A 20,276-nucleotide genomic window follows, 5' to 3' on the forward strand; every position below is an offset into this window, starting at 1 on the left:
ACAATCAATATTTTTAAAAAAAGACTCAGTCACTTACATCGCACTGGAATGGCTTTTCTCCTGTATGGGTCCTCATATGTTCATCTAGCCCCCTTTTTTGACTAAAAGCCTTGTTACATTCTGAGCACTGGTAAGGTTTTTCCTAGGGGAGAAAATGACAATAGAAAAAGTGAAAGTAATTCAACGTAGAAACCAGAAATTACTGGAGAGGAATTTGGTGCAGGGAATTTTGTGCTTTTTTCCTCTTGCAGTAGCTCAGTCAGTGACAAATCATCAACTTGATTGCAAAGGACTTGGTAAAGGCTGAGAAAATCAAATCCTCCAGATTTTCTTATCGTCACCCATCAGTAATTTAATAAAAGTTATGTCTGCCATTGGAGGTATTTCTTCAGTTTATCCTGGTCTGTGTAACACCATAGATTAGATTAAACAGAAAAAAGGTTATCTACCTGTTTTACACATGCACTTAATTAACTTTAAATTCCCAAGGAAATGCATATTTATTCATGGTTTCAAGTTCTACTGATTCAAAAGTACAAACTTAAAAAAATGGCTATCTTGTTAGTAACATAGACACATAGATATTTGAAATGACATAGTCACAAAGCTCCCATAATATTGATCACACTACATTTAGAACCACTTGGATGCAATTCTTCAGACTAAAGGGAAACAATGGCCGCGATTCTCCCATTGCGACCCGCAACTTTTCTGACAGGTCGCGGTGGGAGATGCGAGTCGCCGGCCTTGTTCCGGGATTTGCACATGTGCCGGGAATGCATGCGTATCTCCCAGAGCCGGTGAACAGTCGTCGGTCAGACCACGCTGGAAACCGGTGGGAAGGCAGGTAAGTAATTTAAATCTTTTAAAAATGTATTTTAAATATATCAGTTCAGTATCGGGAACTGGCCGGGCCCAATTGAATCTCCCATCCCGCCAGGAGTACTTCATTCCGGCGGGGTTCAGATGAGCTCTTCATGTTCGGGGAACTAGCGGGAGACCCCACCTGAATGAAGAGGGGGAATACTGGAGCCTCCCAGGGGGTCAGGTGGCGGGGAGTGCCAGCCTATGCCCCATTGGGCATCAGGCAGTGCCAAGGGGGCAGGCTCTATTGTGGGCAGGACCTGGGGGTGATCGGTGGGGGGGTCCCGCTGCCACACTGCAGACAGGATCGGTCTGGGATGGAGGGCAGCGATTGGGGTGGGCTGAGGGGCTGGCTGTGTATCGGGGAGTTCTAGGACCCGGGGGGGGGGGGGGGGGAAGAGGGCATCAGGACTGGCCAGGGAATTGCTGTGGGGACCGCGATCGGGTCGAGGGGGGCTGGAGGGGCAGCACTGCGAGGGCCCCAGTCTGGCCAGTAATCGAGCTGGCCAGCAAATGGGACCACTGCACATGCGCAGAGTTCCAGAACTGTCAAACTCTGGTGTGAATAGGCCCCGCCCCCCTGGGTTTTTAATGATATTCACGACTGGGACCTCTGCAGCGCACAGAGTGCGGAGATTCAGGTGAGAAGCTGAACTGACAAAACAGTCGGGATTTAAAACAGTTTTCCCACCAATTCAGCACTTTTGGGAGAATCGTGGCCAATGTTGCCAGAAAACTAGAAATTGTACATACAAATATATGTTCCAGGCAAGTTAGGTGTTCTTAAACGTGATTATTGTGATACAAGTTACAAAGACCTTGCATTATCCTGATGTGTGTCAGAGGTGTCAACAGTAACAGCAAAGGAGTTTCTCATGACGATGCCATGCTGATGATCAACCTTTAAAAACAGTCCTCGTGCGAGGCTCATAAAATCCCGCCCGAGGCCAACGGAGAATTCCGATCTGTGAGCCGTGCCCGCCCCGATTCTGGGGCAGGTGTGGCGGTAAAATTCCAGTCAAAGGTGCTGCCTTGAAAAAAGCCAAAAACCTTCCAATAACTCACAATGACAAAGGCTGACAGTAGCTAAAACATTTGGATCTGGAAGGAGTCATTTTTAGCCTGAATCTTGTGGGAATTTGCCCTGTACAAATTGGCTGTTCTGTTTCTTGAATCACAACAGTGACTATGCTTCAAAAGTACTTAACCGGCTGAACAGGCTTTGGAATGCCTCAAGATTGTGAAAGGTGCTATATGAATGTAAGTTATTTATTTCTTTGTCAAGCTAGCCAGCCAGGATTGAAGTACAAAGAAATACCACTGGTTCCATCCCCCAGTTAGAAATGGCAGGGGGGCAGAAGGTGGAGGTGAGGGTGAGGGGGGTAACCGGCTTCTGGAATCGTTCAGTGACCCCTGCTCGAAGTGCATATGTGAAGACTTTGGCCAAAGACTGCATTAAGACCCCGCCCATGTTAAACACATTCCCAGCGTTCATTACCTAAGTTCACAATTTCAACTTCTACGTGATAACAGAAGGTCCCTGGCAGGTGTGGAACCATACCCAGGTAAAGAGACAACACTCACAGGAGGAAAATGTAGAAAACTGAAAGTAAAAGAGAAACAGGTTGAAATGAAACATATATGAATACAAAGACCTGAATTAAAAAAATATTTTGCCCAAAGCATAACATGAAATTATGGAGCCACCTGGTAAATCTGGAGTGTGCCACGAATGCAGCATACTAAAACAAATACCTTATCCAGTAGCCCAATACTCCCAAGAGGCAAATCATTTAGACATTGATATACTGGACGCAGAGTCTAGTTCTAACTGAATCATATTTGAAGCAGTCTCTGATTTCTACAATGACTTTCAAGAAGTTTTAATTTCATAAAGTCTGCATAAAACATCAAGATATATGAAATTTTAAGCAAATGAAGACTTCCAGCAGAAATAGCCGCTTGATTTTTGGTTTAAAAAAATCATAAAGTAGTTACTGTGTTCGAGCAGGACAAGAGCAAACCTATACACAGTGGGGGGTGCAGAGTTGGCGGCGTGAGGGGTTGGGGGGTGAGGGGTTGGCATTGAGTAGTTGAAGATGTCATACATCTTCACCCACAGTAGGTCATTAGAATCCTTGTGGCACTGTTGACAAGTGGCACAGTGGTTAGCACTGCTGCCTTACAGCGCCAGGGACCCAGGTTCAAATCCGGCTTTGGGTGTTTGTCTGTGTTTGTTTGCACATTCTCCCCACAGTCACAAAGATATGCAGGTTAGGTAGACTAGTGAGGTTGTTATGGGGTTAGTGTCTGGGTGGAATGCTCTGTTGAAGAGTCAGTGCAGACTCTTTGTAGGAATGAGCTGAATACTTCTGCACTGTAGGGATTCTATGATTCTTCTATGGCTCTATAAAATCCTGACTCAGAAACCTGACCTTTGTGCCAACCCTTTCCCATTCCATTTTGAGGGTGTTTCTGGTGGGTCTCCTATTACCTTTCTCTGAAACTTCCCTTTAAGAGGCTGGCTGCCTTTAAGAATTTAAGGCAACTTAAAGTTGACTCTGCCTATTGCATGTTGTAGTGTAGTCTGAACATTGCTGCCAAGGCCTCCTGTGGTGTGAAGATCTTGCTGAATAAAAAAGAGTGTGGCATTGTATGTGCACCAGCTAATGCAGAAATCGTTCAGATAAGATGGGTACATGAATTTTGCGTCTTACTCACCTTAGTTGAATAGGCATGGGCTAGTGGCATAATGCAGCCCTTACCCCCAAACACCAGGCCAGAGAAATGTTTAATCCCCTATCTTAGGTTTAAAAGTCAAATAGTATTTTTTGAACAAAAACGAAGAAGCAAATAAGCATAGTAAACCTGGCAGGAGTTTTCACAAATCTTTGTAAGAAAATCATTAGCACTTGGCTAAATTCAATGTAATTAATTTTATGCAGTAATTCATCTCTTTTCTCATTAATTACTGAGTTATCCACCTGAACTAACGTCTTTGAGAGACAGAGACAGAGAGAGATACATCTGAGGTCTTGCAGAATCAGAGCTGTCAAGGTTAGACTGCTTGAAATAATACAGAAAAGCTACAGATGCTGGCAACACATTGAACAGCCATTGGCTTTGAAAAAATGTTTTAATCTTTAGAGTGCAAACCCAGTACTGTTCTTTCCAACCAGTGCTGTTTAAGGTGGGGCGACACGATGGTTAGCACTGCTGCTTCACAGCACCAGGGACCTGGGTTCGATTCCCAGCTTGGGTCACTATCTGTGTGGCGTTTGCACATTCTCCCCATGTCTGCGTGGGTTTCCTCCGGGTGCATCGGTTTCCTCCCACATTCTGAAAGACGTACTTGTTAGGTGCATTGATCCAAACAGGCACCGGATTGTGGCGATTAGGGGAATTTCACAGTAACTTCATTGCAATGTTAATGTAAGCCTTTCTTGTGACTAATAAATTAACTTTACTTGTGCGCATTTCCTATTTCAAGTACCATAACAGAAATCCCCCTTCTCCACTTAGTTTAATGTCAAGAAATTAAACTATGGTTCATACAGTAGTGTAAAACGAACAAGGCATCAGGTTCTATTTCTACTTGAGGCTGTCAGAAAACTCAACCTCTAATTAGAATGATTACGTATCATAGCTCCAGAAAATATTGCAGTATAAGATTAAACAAATAGGGTAAAAACTGAATATAGAGGTCGAAATCTCTCCGGATTGTCAGAGATTGGTCATACGTTGGGAGATGCATGTGAGGAACCTGACAACCTGACAACAGCAGAACCGGCCGATTCCACAGTGGATCCGCATGAAAACCGGCTACAAGATCAGTACAAGTCCAAGTGGAGACACTGGAGAAGGACCAAGCTGGGCCTGTAAAGGGATACACCATCACTGGTACACTACCAGCCACAGATTACTCTTCCCTGCAGGGGCAAGAGAGCGGGAGAGATGGCTGTGGCTGGTAGTGTACCAGTGATGGTGTATCCCTTTACAGGCCCAGCTTGGTCCTTCTCCAGTGTCTCCTCTTGGACTTGTACTGATCTTGTAGCCGGTTTTCATGCGGATCCACTGTGGAATCGGCCGGTTCTGCTTCATCTTCTTAGCGAGGAATCGCTTCATCCTGAAGGTTTTGTGGGATGGCATGGCCGCACGTCCACTCCGGGAGGAGGGATTCGTTCCTCCGGTGGGGAGGAGGGATCACCCGCAGAGTGGCGGCGGAACCCCCTGCCCCCTCCCTCCCCACCGATCGGCCGCAGACTGGCAGCAGACCCCCCCTGACCAGAGGATGACCCGGGTCAGAGGGCTGTTGGAGGCTCTGACTCCGCTCTTCGGAAGCTGCAGTGACGACTTCAGACTTTTATTTTGCAGGTCGCTTACAGCGCGGATGCAGAACGGGCCAGAAGACGGTAAAGTGGGATTTGGCAGTAGGGTTGGGCGCACAGTTCATTAAGTCGATTTAAATGCATGCATTTGGGCGCGGGTCAATCGGGTGTCGGTAAAGCCGCGATCTGCTCGGAATCGGGTGCAGATCGCGGTATAGGCCTGACGCCCAACTTTACCGCGATTTCGTGCCTGTTTTGGTAAAATCGGGCTCAACGTTTGCACAAATGAATCTTCATTTGAGTTTTCAGGCTGTGACCTTTAGTGAGGAAATAATAGCACACCCCCAGTGTATTTCGCTGCTGTTATCACATCTACTATTGCGCACTTAAAGTTTTTTTTAAAAACTGTGATTGATTTAGTTTGTCTGTTTAGAATTAGCCTGGATTAAATTATAATCATTTCATCCATTAATTTTGTACTTTGAGAAATGTAACGTGATCACTCTGGTGAGGTGTACTGTATCATCAATAATAGGCCAGGCTAACATCCATGATCAACTCACATTTTAAATAAATTACAACTCCACTCGAAAAGCTTTAACTTTTAAGTTATTCTTGCAGGTCAAAGAGTTTGTTGTTGTGAAAGTTTACCCTTTATCAGATCAATAAATTAAACTACAAAAAAGTATTCAGGGTCTGTTTCCCGATAGTCAAACAGAACAGGAAAAAGAGAAATAAAATTTAAGAGAATAGAGAAAAATGCAGAAAGTGGCTATAAAGAAAAAAAAGCAATATAAAAGGAAAAATATAGTTAAACAGAAAAAGAGGCTTCTTAGAAAAAACATTCCAACCAATTTGTACAGAGCAAGCTTTCACAAAAAAGCCAAAGAGAGCTCCAGTGAATGTGTTATTTGGTGGAATTGGTTGAGGGAGGAATGTTGGCCAGGTCATTAGAACATCCCCCTGTTCTTCAATAAATGTCTTTGTTTAATATTTCATCTGAAGGGGTGCACTCTCTCAGCATTGCATAGTGCTACTGTAGAGATTGGCAGTGAAGCCCTCGAGCAGAACTTGAATTCGCAATCTTCGGATTCAGAAGTAGGTGCAATATCAAATGAGCCCAGCTCAGAGATAGGAACAGGAAAAAGTACAAAATTAAAACAAAAGTAATATAAATTAGACATATTAAAAAAAATAGGAAACCCACAAGAAGTAAACAAAATGATAAAAGGCACAAAGAAAATAGAGGAAAAAAACCCAAAATGGCCAATAAAAACATAAGGAATGAGTGAAAAAGAAAAGCCAAGACCAGACTATTGATAATAATATTTAAATTATATTAAAATTAAATGGAAATTGGTTCAATAATTAACTACATGACAGAGACTGAATGTTCTGGATCGGGCCAAGTAGTGAGGAAAAGAGAGCAAGAGGCAGCAATATGGGAAAACTAAATGTGATACAAACTCAAGCCGGGACCATCATGCTGATTTGTTTAGCACTCCTCCCACATGTAAGGCAAAAAAACCTATTAGCTGAATTTTTAAAAAAGTGTGCAAGCAGAACACCGCCTGGATCAAATAACGGAGGTGGGATCTCACTCGGATTGATTTTGTTTTTTAAAAATAATGGAGAGTTTGCATGCTGTTTTGTGTGTGCACAATGTCATCAATATTGTTCCAACACATTTTTTAAAATTGGCAATCGTGCATATCTTGAGCAGAGTCCAAAGTTTGTTTTGAGTTAATAGTACACATAACAGTACAGACATTAATCCAGGATAACCCATTCACAACTAGAATTCATCCAATCACTATTTGTTATTTTTCATCTTATTGATGCATATTTCAAGTGTAGATATCTTTACATAATAATGGTCCAAGTCTTTCTGAAAAAAAAACGGCTAGTTCAAAGCAGGCACTGTTGTGGACATGCAAATCAGTCAGCAGGTTCAGGTGAAGAAGAGCTGCACCAAAAGCTATAAATCTACAAAACCTACTGGGGGATTTGTACCATTTGATTTGATTTTTTATTGTCACATGTATTAATATAGTGAAAAATATGCTATAGAGACAAAGCATAGCATTCATAGGGCCCGATTTTACCATTGCATTGCGCCTGTTTTTGGGTGCGAAAACTTGGTAAAGTCGGATGTGAGGTGAATAGTGTGATCCGCGCCCACCCACATTTCCACTTTACCAAGGCCCGAAAATGGCTGCGATCGGAACCGTGCCCGAAACGGGCATTTGCATGCATTTAAATTGACTTAATGAACTGGACGCCCAATTTTACCAATTTACCCCTTTACCATCACGTTTGGCTGATCAGATTCGGCATGAAACAGACATGCTCAGCAAAGGTCTGTTTTGGGCTCCAGCTTCTGAAGAGGTAAGTTCAGAGCTTCCAGCAGCTCTCTAACTCAGATCGGTGGTGGTGGAGGGGGAGGAGTGGTGGGGAAGGAGGGCGGCCAGATCATTCACTGGTGGAAGGAGGGGTGGGGGAGGAGGAGACGGGTCAGATGTATTGCTGGATGGGGGGAGGGGGGGCGGCGGAAGGAGGGAGGCCAGATCATTCTCTGGTGGGGGGAGCCAGATGGTTCTCTGGTGGGTGGGGAGGAGGCAAGGCCAGATCGCTTTCTGGTGTGGGGCGGGGGGGAAGGGAGGAGGAGGGCCAGATGGATCTCTCGTGTGGGGGGGTGGGGGGGGGGGGGAGGAGCGTCAGATGGCTCTCTGGTGGGGGGGGGGCGGGGTAGGGGAGGAGGGGGGCCAGATGGATCTCTGGTGGAGGGGCGGAGGGGCAGAAGCAATTCACTGCCATTCTGCCGGCGATCAGTGGAGGGGAAGGAGGGGCCGTTGCCACTCTGCAGGCGATCGGTGGGAAGGAAGGGGCGCGCGATCACTCTGGGTAGCGGGGGGGTGATGGGTGGATAAGGGGGACAGTTATGTTGTGGGGGTGGGGTGATATTTGTGGGGGCCATCGCTCCCAGGCCGCTTTATCCGCTTTTTGCAGCCCGGGAGCGACGTGACAGGGGAGCATTTATCAAATTTGTTTTTCACTGTGCATGCGCAGTTGAAGGCTCCGATGGGAGCAGCAGCGTTTCGGGCGTGATAAGCCCCGCCCACAGTGCGATTCAGACTCGCGATTTTTTTTTCAGGCTAAGTGCGTATGGGGACGCCTGAAACAGGTTTCTGAGTTGGATCAGAATTGTGCCCAGATTCAGCACTTAGCATCAAAATGGTAAAATCGCCCCCAGAGAGAAGGAAAGGAGAGAGTGCAGAACGTAGTGTTACAGTCATATCTACAGGGTTGAGAAAGATTAATTTTGTGCGAGGCAAGTCCATTCAAATGTCTGATGGCAGTAAGGGAAGAAGTTGTTCTTGACTCAGTTGGTACATTTTGTATCTTTTTCCCAGCGGAAGGAGAAGAGAGAATGTCCGGGGTGCATGGGGTCCTTAATTATGCTGGCTGCTTTTGCGACGCAACGGGGAAGTATAGACTGAGTCAATGGATGGGAAGCTGGTTTGTGTGATGGATTGGGCTACATTCACGATCTTTTGTAGTTTCTTGCCTTGTAAAAATGACAGCTCCATCTCAACCTTTCCATTATTTAATAAAAGGATTGCTGGATTTGCACAACAAACACCCATTAAACTAGCCACAAAGGCTTAGGCGGTCATACCAAACAATTACTATTTTAACGTGCGACACTCCTGAAGAAGCCTCCAGTTCCGGTACAATATTTAAAACAAAAGAAATCCAAAATTAGTTTTTTACTGAAAAAGTAAAGACACAAGATTCCATCGCTTAAAACAGAAGAATTTTAACTATATAAACATCAAACAAAGCAAACTCTATATACTATCTTAGGTAACCACCTATACACTAACTTCCATAATCAACACAAGTTAAACATTAATTAACAGGCAAACTGCAATTGATTATAAACAATAAATTGCACACCAAATGGAAGACACAACTAAGATCTTATGATTTGGTTCAGGAGACAATTCAGCTTGTTTGTCATTAGTCTTGGTCACTTTTGAGCTGAAATAGTCTAGCCCATTCCTCAACGTGCTGGTTGAGAAATCCACAAATGGGTTCTCATCTCATGTCTACCACAAACCTTCTATTACTGGTCAATATACACGTTGGGATTCATGTAGCTCCATGAGCTACATGATTGGTCTCATCAACAATTTTGTTAGTAGGGCCAAAGTCATTTGCTCACCTTGCAAGCTTTTGCATAAATAGAGCATGTCAAAGCTCTGCTGCATGACAATAGTTATCCTGATCAGATTTGTTTACTCTGTACTGCATAAACCTGCAAATGGGCCAAAGGCCACTACTTTCAGTTCAAATTAGCCTGGCAAGGTAAAGGTCACTAAACTGAGATACAATTATTTGTAGACACTGGCTTCAGTTTCTTGAGGAAGTGTTTCTTCAATACTTAAACAGATGTGCATAATAAGATGCACAGAAACAGTCTTTCCATTTAACCATTTTAAGTTGGTTCCAAGTTTCCCAAGATAAAATGTACTTACATGACTAATGCATGCAATCCTTCAAAATATCAGAATGCTGTCTAGAGGATAATTGCTCTTCTTCTACCAAGTATATCCAAGAATAACACTCAAATTGTGAACAGGAATTAGGAACGTTGGAAAATAACTCAGGAGTAGGCTGTTCATCCCCTAGAGCCTCTTCTGTTATTAAATGAGATCATGGTTGATCTGTATCCTCACTCCATCCACAAACTTTGGCTTCAAACTCTTTTATATCCTTAGCTAGCAAAAATCTTATCAATCTTGCATTTAAATTATTAATTGAATTATCATCTAACACCTTTTGTGGGAGAGAGATCCACACTTCTGAAAAAGTGCTTCTTGTCTCTTGAAAGTTGGCTCGGATTTCTTGGTTATGTCCCTGTGTCTTAGACTCCAGCAGAAAAGGTTGCTATCGACCCTATCAATTCCTTTCAAAGCATTAAAGGATCTCAATCAAATCAACCCTTAAGCCTTTGACATTCCAGGGAACTGAAGACTAGTTTATGTCATCTCTCCTCATAATCTAATCCTTGTCATTCTGGTAACATCTGGTCCATCTGTGTTGCGCCCCTTTCAAGACCAGCTATCCTCTCGAAGTTGTGTCTAGAACTGGACACTGCTCCAGATTTGGTCAAATCAGGGATTTGCATTGCTGTAACAAAACTCACACCACCCCCTTTACATTCTAGCTCGTCAGTCACGAAGACCATAGGGGCAATTCCCCCAGCCCTGTGCGCTGCTCTAAGAGACTAAAGCGGAGGCCGTGTAGTGGGCTTCCTGCTGAGCACCGCGGCATCCGCATGTCACCGGCCATTGGAATTCCGGCATTGTCAGGTCCACGCTGGATATTGACGTGGAGCTGATTAAAATATGTAAATTCCAATTTAAATCCTATTAGTGATAGGGATTGAAGTCTCCAAGCCTGCTAGCCTCTCTCCCCTACCAGGCGTGTTTCACTCCAGCTGGGTTTACGACAGCTCCCCACTAACGGGTACCATAGAACCATAGAAAATTACAGCTCAGAAACAGGCCTTTAGGCCCTTCTTGTCTGTGCCGAACTATTTTTTGCCGAGTCTCACTGACCTGCACTTGGACCATATCCCTCCACACCCCTCTCATCCATGAACCCGTCCAAGTTTTTCTTAAATGTTAAAAGTGACCCCACATTTACCACTTTATCCGGCAGCTCATTCCACACTCCCACCACTCTCTGCGTGAAGAAGCCCCCCCTAATATTCCCTTTAAACTTTTCTCCTTTCATCCTTTACCCATGCCCTCTGGTTTTTTTCTCCCCTAGCCTCAATGGAAAAAGCCTGCTTGCATTCACGCTATCTATACCCATCAAAATCTTATACACCTCTATCAAATCTCCCCTCATTCTTCTACGCTCCAGGGAATAAAGTCCCAACCTATTCAATCTCTCTCCGTAACTCAGCTTCTCAAGTCCCGACAACATCCTTGTGAACCTTCTCTGCACTCTTTCAACCTTATTTACATCCTTCCTGTAATTAGGTGACCAAAACTGTACACAATACTCCAAATTCGGCCTCACCAATGCCTTATATAACCTCACCATAACACTCCAACTTTTATACTCGATACTCCGATTTATAAAGGCCAATGTACCAAAGGCACTCTTTACGACCCTATCCACCTGTGACATCACTTTTAGGGAATTCTGTACCTGTATTCCCAGATCCCTCTGTTCAACTGCACTCTTCAGAGTCCTACCATTTACCCTGTATGTTCTACTTTGGTTTGTCCTTCCAAAGTGCAATATCTCACACTTATCTGCGTTAAATTCCATTTGCCATTTTTTAGCCCATTTTTTTAGTTGGTCCAAATCCCTCTGCAAGCTTTGAAAACCTACCTCACTGTCCACTACACCTCCAATCTTTGTATCATCAGCAAATTTGCTGATCCAATTTACCACATTATCATCCAGATCATTGATATAGATGACAAACAACAATGGACCCAACACCGATCCCTGTGGCACACCACTAGTCACAGGCCTCCACTCAGAGAAGCAATCCTCCACAACCACTCTCTGGCTTCTTCCATTGAGCCAGTGTCTAATCCAATTTACTACCTCCCCATGTATACCCAGTGACTGAACCTTCCTAACTAACCTCCCATGAGGGACCTTGTCAAAGGTCTTGCTGAAATCCAGGTAGACAACAACCACCGCCTTCCCTTCATCCACTTTCCTGGTAACCTCCTCGAAAAACTCTAATAGATTGCTCAAACATGACCTACCATGCACAAAGCCATGTTGACTCTCCCTAATAAGTCCCTGTCTATCCAAATATTTGTAGATCCTATCCCTTATCACACCTTCCAATAACTTGCCCACCACCGAGGTCAAACGTACTGGCCTATAATTTCCTGGATTTCTTTTGGAACCTTTTTTAAACAACGGAACAACATGAACCACCCTCCAATCATCCAGCACCTCCCCCGTGAATACTGACATTTTAAATATGTCTGCCAGGGCCCCTGCAAGTTCAACACTAGCTTCCCTCAAGGTCCGTGGGAATACCCTGTCCGGTCCTGGGGACTTATCCACTCTGGTTTGCCTCAAGACAGCGAGCACCTCCTCTCCTTTAATCTGTAAAGGTTCCATGACCTCCCTACCTGTTTGCCCTATTTCTGTAGACTCCATGCCCGTTTCCTCAGTAAATACTGATGCAAAAAACCCATTTAATATCTCCCCCATTTCTTTCGGTTCCATACATAGCCGACCACTCTGATCTTCAAGAGGACCAATTTTATCCCTCACTATCCTTTTGCTCCTAACATACCTATAGAAGCTCTTTGGATTTTCCTTCACTCTGTCTGCCAAAGCAACCTCATGTCTTCTTTTAGCCCTCCTGATTTCCCTCTCAAGTAGCTTCTTGCACTTTTTATACTCCTCGAGCATCTGATCTGTTCCTTGCTGCCTGTACATTTCATACAACTCTCTCTTTCTCTTAATCAGTGTTACAATCTCCCTCGAGAACCAAGGCTCCTTATTCCTATTTACTTTGCCTTTAATCCTGATAGGAACATACAAACTCTGCACTCTCAAAATTTCTCCTTTGAAGGCCTCCCACTTTCCATTTACATCCTTACCAGAGAACAGCCTGTGCCAATCCACACTTCCCAGATCCCTTCTCATTTCATCAAATTTGGCCTTTTTCCAGTTCAGAACTTCAACCCGAGGACCAGATCTATCCTTATCCATGATCAGGTTGAAACTAATGGCATTATGATCACTGGATCCAAAGTGTTCCCTCACACTCACATCCATCATCACCTGCCCTAACTCATTTCCCAATAGGAGATCCAATATTGCATCCTCTCTAGTTGGCACCTCTATATACTGATGTAGAAAATTCTCCTGAACACATTTTACAAACTCTACCCCATCTAAACCTTTAACAGTATGCGAGTCCCAATCTATATGTGGAAAATTAAAATTCTCTACTATCACAACTTTGTGTTTCTTGCAGTTGTCAGCTATCTCTCTGCTGATTTGCTCCTCCAATTCTCGCTGACTATTGGGTGGTCTATAATACAACCCCATTAACGTGGTCATACCTTTCCTGTTTCTCAGCTCCACCCATAGGGCCTCTGTAGACAAGCTCCCTAATCTATCCTGCCTGAGTACCGCTGTAACATTTTCCCTGACCAACAATGCCACCCCCCACCTTTTATCCCTCTGCCTCTATCCTGCCTGAAACATTGGAACCCCGGAACATTGAGCTGCCAGTCCTGCCCCTCTGTAGCCAAGTTTCACTAATGGCTATAATGTCATATTCCCATGTGTCTATCCACGCCTTCAGCTCATCTGCCTTCCCCACAATACTCCTGGCATTGAAATAGACACACCTCAAAAGGTTATTTTCACCACACTCAACCCTTCCATTTGTGATTTTACTTGAACAACCTGTCTTTTTACCCCTGCTCCGCTATCTGTTCTGGCACTCTGGTTCCCATCCCCCTGCAAATCTAGTTTAAACGCTCCCCAATAACACTAGCAAACCTCCCTGCAAGTATATTGGTCCCCTTGTAGTTTAGGTGTAACCCGTCTCTCTTGTACAGCTCCCACCTGCCCCAGAAGAGGTCCCAATGATCCAAGAATCGGAAACCCTGCCCCCTGCACCAGTTCCTCAGCCACATGTTCATCCGCCCAAGCATCCTACTCCTACCCTCACTGGCACATGGTACAGGTAGCAATCCTGAGATTACTACCCTCGGGGTCCTGCTTTTTAACTTCCTTCCAAGCTCTTTGTACTCACTCTTTAGGACCTCCTCACTCTTCCTACCTACGTCATTTGTACCGATGTGTACCACGACATCTGGCTGATCACCTTCCCACTTTAGAACGCTGTGCATGCGATCAGAGACATCCGTGACCTTGGCACCCGGGAGGCAACAAACCATGCGGGAGTCTCTGTCCCGACCACAGAACCTCCTGTCCGTACCTCTGACCATTGAGTCCCCTATCACTACTGCTCTCCTCTTCTTCCTCCCACCCTTTTACGCTGCAGAACCAGACTCAGTATCAGAGTTCCGGCTGTCGCAGCTTGTCCCAGGTAAAGCATCTCCCACAACAGTATCCAATTTAGTATACCTGTTGTGGAGGGGTATGGCCACAGGGGAACCCTGCTCTGCCTGTCCTTTCAGATTTCCATTTCCTCTCCTTACAGTAACCCAATTTCCTGTGCTCTGCTGCTTAGGTGTAACTACCTCCCTAAAGCTACTGTCTATATACTTCTCATTCTCCCTAATTAGATGGAGATCATCAAGCTCCTGCTCCAGTTCCCTAACACGCTTTGCTAGCTGCTGCAGCTGGATGCATCTTTTGCAGGTGTTGTCGTCAGGGATCCCACATCCTGCAAGAGGAGCAGTCCAACATCTTGCCTGGCATTTTTTATTTTACTCTGGGGAAAAACAGGAATAAACTTTCTGGGAAAAATAAAACCTACTCTCGATTCTGCCTGTTCTCGCCGAAGCCCATTGAGCCAAAGCCCTTCAGCTCTCACTCTGCTCCCTGCTCACTCCGCTGCCCGCTACAACGCTGCCCGCTGAAATAGTGCGGCCTGCTTTTAAACCTCCTGCGCGCTAAAAAAAAACACTCCAAAAAACCCTTCCCAGAACACCCCGCGGCCTACTTCCGGTTTACAGTTTGAAACTTAAAAAAATAAATAAATAAAGGGTAGCTGGTGGCCCGACCCTGATGGAGTGAAGGGGGGGCTTGGAGGCCCCCCCAGGGGGTTAGGGGGGTCCTCTCTGGCCATTGCCAGCCTGGCCCCACTCAAGGAGCAAAGTGGCAATGCCCAGGGGGCACCTTGGCACTGCCCACCAGGCATCAGGCAGTGCCAAGGGGGTGGGGCTAAAGGAGGGGGAAGATCGGTTGGGTGGGGGGTTTCGCTGCCACTGTGCATTTGGGATTGGTGACAGAGGGAGGGAAGGGCTGATCAAAGCAGGCCAGAGGTGGGAGAGGTGGAGCTGGCCCGGAGACATCTGGAAGGCCAGTAATCGGGGCGGGGGTTGGGGGGATCAAGGGGCAGCATTGCGGGGTCGCAGGTCTAGCCAGCGATCGGGAGGCCGGCAATATGAGGCTACTGTGCATGCTCCGATCTCTGCTTGGACAGATCAGCGCATGCGCAGTAGCCTGCTCAGCACTGTGCTGCTGGCCTCTCCAGTGGGAATAGGCCCCACCCCCAGATTTTTATCGAGATTCATGCCAGGGCACAGAGTGTGGGAGATTCAAATCCCACTAAAGAAAAACAACATGATTTACTCTGGTTTTTACACAAATTCAGCACTTAGAAATTTTTGGGAGAATCCTGGCCCATCATTCCATTAGCCTGTTTGGTAAACCTGTTAAAATTGATCTTTCTTTTAAATTTCTAAATATAGCTAGGGTTAGGGTTAGGTGTATTTTATGCTGTATTTTACTAACATGCATGCATTTCAATTCTTTGGATAACCATACGATATTTACTTTACAGAATCACATAATTGTTACGGCGCAGGAGGCCGCCATTTGGCCCATCGTGTCCACACTGACTCTCCAAATACCTCAAGACAGTGTTGGATGATTATTTGAATAAAAACAATGTGCAGGGGTACGGAGAAAAGGCAGTGGAATGGCACTAAATCACGATGGAGAGCCAGTGTAGACACAATGGGCCAAATGGCCTCCTGTCTCAATTGAGCCTGCCTCCTCCACACTTCCAGGCAGTGCACTCCAGACCCAAAAACAGTTTTCTTGCATCACATTTGCTTCTTTTGCAAATCACTTTAAAATCTCTGTCCTCTTGACCTTGATCTTTTTACGAGCAGGAACATTTTCTGCTCATCTACTCTGTCCAGTCCCCTCATAATTTTGAACATCTCTATCAAATCTCCTTTCAGCCTTCTTCTCGACGAGGAGATCTATCTCAACTTTCCCAATCTATCCTCATAACTCATGTCTGAAACCTTTCTTATAAACCTCTTCTGCACCATTTCAAATGGGTCAGATCCTTCCTATAAAGTGGTGCCTGGAACTGTACACAATATTGCAGCTCAGGTCTACCTAGTGCCCTTTAAGTTCAGCATAACCTTCTTGGCTCTTGTACTCTGTGCCCCTATTAATAAAGCCGAGAATACTATATGCTTTATTGACTACTCTATTCACCTGTCTTGCCATCTTTAATGACTTAAGCACAAATACACCTGGGTCTCCCTGCGCCTGCATAACCTTGAGTTGTATCCCTTATTATATAGTGTCTCTCTATGTTTGTCCTAACAAAATGAATCACCTCTCACTTCTCTGCATTAAACTTCACCTAGCTGCCCATTCCACCAACTTGTCTACATCTTTTTTGAGTTCTGCACTTTGTCAGTTTACCATGCTTGCAAGTTTTGTATTATCTGCAAACTTTGAAACTGTCCCCTGCACACCAAGATCATTAATATATATCAGGAAATACAATACCAATATTGGTGTTCCCCAATACCAACCTCTGGGGAATACCACTACAAACCTTCCTCCAGACAAAAAAATGTCCATTAACCATTACTTGCTGTTTCTTATTACTCAGCCAATTTTGTATCCACATTGCTACTGTCACTTTTATTCCACGAGCTATAACTTTTCTCACAAGTCTGTTCCTCAAAAACTTAGAACTTACATTATTCATCTCTGTTCCCTTTGGATGATATTCAACATTCTAGCAAAACAGGAAGTATCGAGTTCCATCTACTGTATAATCATTTTTAACTCTAGTTGTACTATATTTGCCCATAGAGGACTGGAAAATCCTCATCCCCAGTGCTAAATTCCCAGCTGCAGTGAGGCATAGAAAGCCCAGTAAAAAGTTGGGGCAGGATCCAGTAATGCCAGATCTCAGCCCAAGAACGCCAGCTTTCCAATTACTGTTAAGCAGACTTGTGCCAGCAGAGCAGGGGCAAAAATCTGCAGCTTCAATTTGCAGCCCATAATTTCCTTTTACTCACGCAGTATTTCATCAATTCTTAATTTTTTAAAATGCCAATTAACTCCGTATTAATTACTTTTCTTGGAAGTACATGTGATCTGTTGGGAAAATAAATGGTTCTAATCTTTAGACTCACTTGAGGCTTATTCATTTTGAAACCAATTAGTTTGTTGCCCATTGCTCAAATTTAATAATTGATTTGTCACACCTCTCACCATTTAAAGACTTGCATCTTGTTTCCTCCCAATCTTATTTTCTCGAATGAAAAGAAGTTCACTTCCATTAGTTTATTTTCTTGACTAAAGCCCTGAAATAATCCTGAAAACTCTTCTATAGAACTGCTGAATGCAAGTATAGCATTTGGTATGTCAGCTGCTAAGAATGCCACAGAATACATTACTTGTTGGATTCCAGTGATCCGCATGAGATTTGTTTGCATTTGTTAAATTCCATCTCATTATTTAGTAAGCTTTATTAATTATAGTTGAGCGGATGTTTTAAGGAAGTGATCGCCAATCACATCCACACCTTTATTAAGTGACTCCCTTTCATAGTGTACACATCCTCCACATTTTCTGTCACAATATTTATATTTATATTAAAATTAATCTGCCATCCCTTAACCTATTCACTTTATCCATTTCTATCCTTTTCAGTGATGGTAATCTTCCTTAAGCTTGCACAATTATTGGCAGATTTTAACACTTAGTCAGGAGTCATCTGTGGGCAGGGGCTAAGGCAGGTGATAAACTATTCTGATCCTCCTGGCCCATAAGTAAAAGAAAGACAATGAATTAACTTAGGTTCCTGGGTTGCTTTTGGCCCCAACTTCTCATTTTGACACAGTGAGAAAGCCATTATCATTAAAATTGGAATTGAGCTACGTTGATGGAAGAGAGTCTGATTTGCATGTTCAAAGACAGACCCTCGGCTTTCCAGTGGGTGCGTCTCTTTACTATGTATAATGGAACGGGTGTGGTAAGTCACTGAGGCCATTTTATCCGCTCACTCGGTGTACACCAGGTGGACAATATTGAATTTGGTCCTTTAATTTGGAGTTAGCAGAATTCTTTTTTGTTTCATTCCAAAACAGGTACCATATGATTTGACACTTAGACCATAAGACATAGAAGCAGAATTAGGCCATTCGGTCCAGAGTCTGCTCTGCCATTCAATCATGGCTGACAAGTTTCTCAACCCCATTTTCCCCCGTAACCTTTGATCTCTTAACCAATCAAAAATCTCTACTTCATCACATTGAAATGTCTCAAAGTATGAATACAATAAATAACTGTCAGGTGGAGTAGCTGTTGTTACACAAACAGATCCAGTAGCCATTTTATGACAATTGCATCACAGAAATGATGCCAGCTTATCTTAAGTAGCACCCGTAGCACAGAAAAGCATCTTAAAGATCTAGGGCGGGATTCTTTGATCATGTCCGTGGCCACCCCAGTACCAGCAGGAATGGAGAATTCAGCCAAAACTCCATTCACTGCAGTGGCACCGGAGAATCCTAGCCACGAACGAGGTGGAGGTTTTTGGCGCTAATCAGAGAAAAATGGAAGAAGGGCGATATTAGAAGGGGTAAGCAAAGGCTTGGTCAGAGAAGTACGCTTCAAGGAGCACCTCAAAAGAGGAGATATAACAGTTTAGAGTGGGAATTCTGTGGGTTAGTGAGGATGTGGGGGTTGTCAGGATGCAGGAAGTCACACTATTCACGTGGGATTGGTGACTGGTACTCAGTTTCTGGTGGGGACCAGAGACAATGGCAATGTTTAACTGAAGAAAATTGCAGCTCATCATGAACGAGAAAATCAGAAACTAAAGGGCCAAAAATACAAACTCCTTGTCAGAGGTGAGACCTGACAGTTCTTTTTAGGTCCATCTGGCTGCTGGAGAAACTCCAGCAGACGTACTCTGAATCGATACTGGAGGATCATTTCATGAAGCAATTCACCATTCCAAATGTACCATTAATTTCATAAGTGTCTAGTGCTGTTCCAAAAGCTAAACAGAAATCTACTTTATTCACGGAAGGCTAGATTCATTGGCTCCAATACGTGAACTTCTGATAAGAACCATTTGGGGAAAATGATCATAATAAACATATTGTCATGGTGCCAGTATTCCAGAGGTAGCAGCAACCTGACAAAAAAGTCAAATCTTCACCATCTTTTCCACTGGGAAGTAACCTATTCTCAGATGCCTGCCAATGATGCTGGGGGCAAAGAACCCTCATGGGGTATTTTGTTCCCTGGAAGGGCGGAATGTCCATCGCTTTTTTCTTTCGATCTAGTGTCGGAAACTTTGTTGTTAAGCCAAAATATTGTATTACACAATCTGTTAAGCACACAGCGAGTCACATAACAGCCCATTAATAAACTCACTGGCTGTGTAGTTTCACATTAATCTACTGTACCATGATGCCATCACATATGCTTTGCTTTTTTTTCCTTCAACTTCCTCTCTAATGTTATCTCTTTATCCAATTTTCTCCTAAAAAATGCTTATGGTAAATGACTCCTCTCAACAATTTTGATTGAGTGCTTATTCTTCGGATAGGCCCTTGAACAACATGAATTTAGGATTATATTCACTGGAGTTTGGAAGAGTGAGAGGGAATCTCATAAAAACATATGAAATTCTAACAGGGTTAGACAGGGTCAGAAAGAATGTTCCCAATGGTGGGGGAATCCAGAACTGGGGGTCATAGTTTGAGGATAAGGGGTAAACCTTTTAGAACTGGGGTTAGGAGAAATTTCTTCACCCAGAGGATGGTGAATGTGTGGAATTCACTACCACAGAAAGTAGTTGAGGCCAAAACGTTGTCTGATTTCAAGAAGTTACAGTAAGATGTCTCACAACACCAGGTTAAAGTCCAACAGGTTTATCTGGAATCACGAGCTTTCGGAGCGCTGTTCCTTCATCAGGTGAATGGCCTACTCCTGCTTCTGGTTTCTATTTTTTATGTTTCTATAACTGAAAAGTCCTTCATAGAAAAGTCCTATCCTGGTACTTCCCATTATCCAAATGAGATACTTCAAGCAGAATTAGGAATGGAA

At 44.0% G+C, this 20,276-nt stretch overlaps 1 protein-coding gene across 2 annotated transcripts in view; it reads right to left on the minus strand.

Annotated features, from left to right (window-relative positions):
- prdm5 (PR domain containing 5) overlaps positions 1-20,276 on the minus strand; it is a 301,678-nt gene that overhangs the window by 23,980 nt on the left and 257,422 nt on the right. For both annotated transcript variants that reach the window (XM_078214035.1, XM_078213941.1), the window contains one exon: positions 38-142. In XM_078214035.1, the coding sequence (XP_078070161.1) occupies positions 38-142 (105 nt within the window). The remainder of the gene's footprint in view (positions 1-37; positions 143-20,276) is intronic.

This window comes from Mustelus asterias, chromosome 1, assembly GCF_964213995.1.
Source record: "Mustelus asterias chromosome 1, sMusAst1.hap1.1, whole genome shotgun sequence".
NCBI lineage: Eukaryota > Metazoa > Chordata > Chondrichthyes > Carcharhiniformes > Triakidae > Mustelus > Mustelus asterias.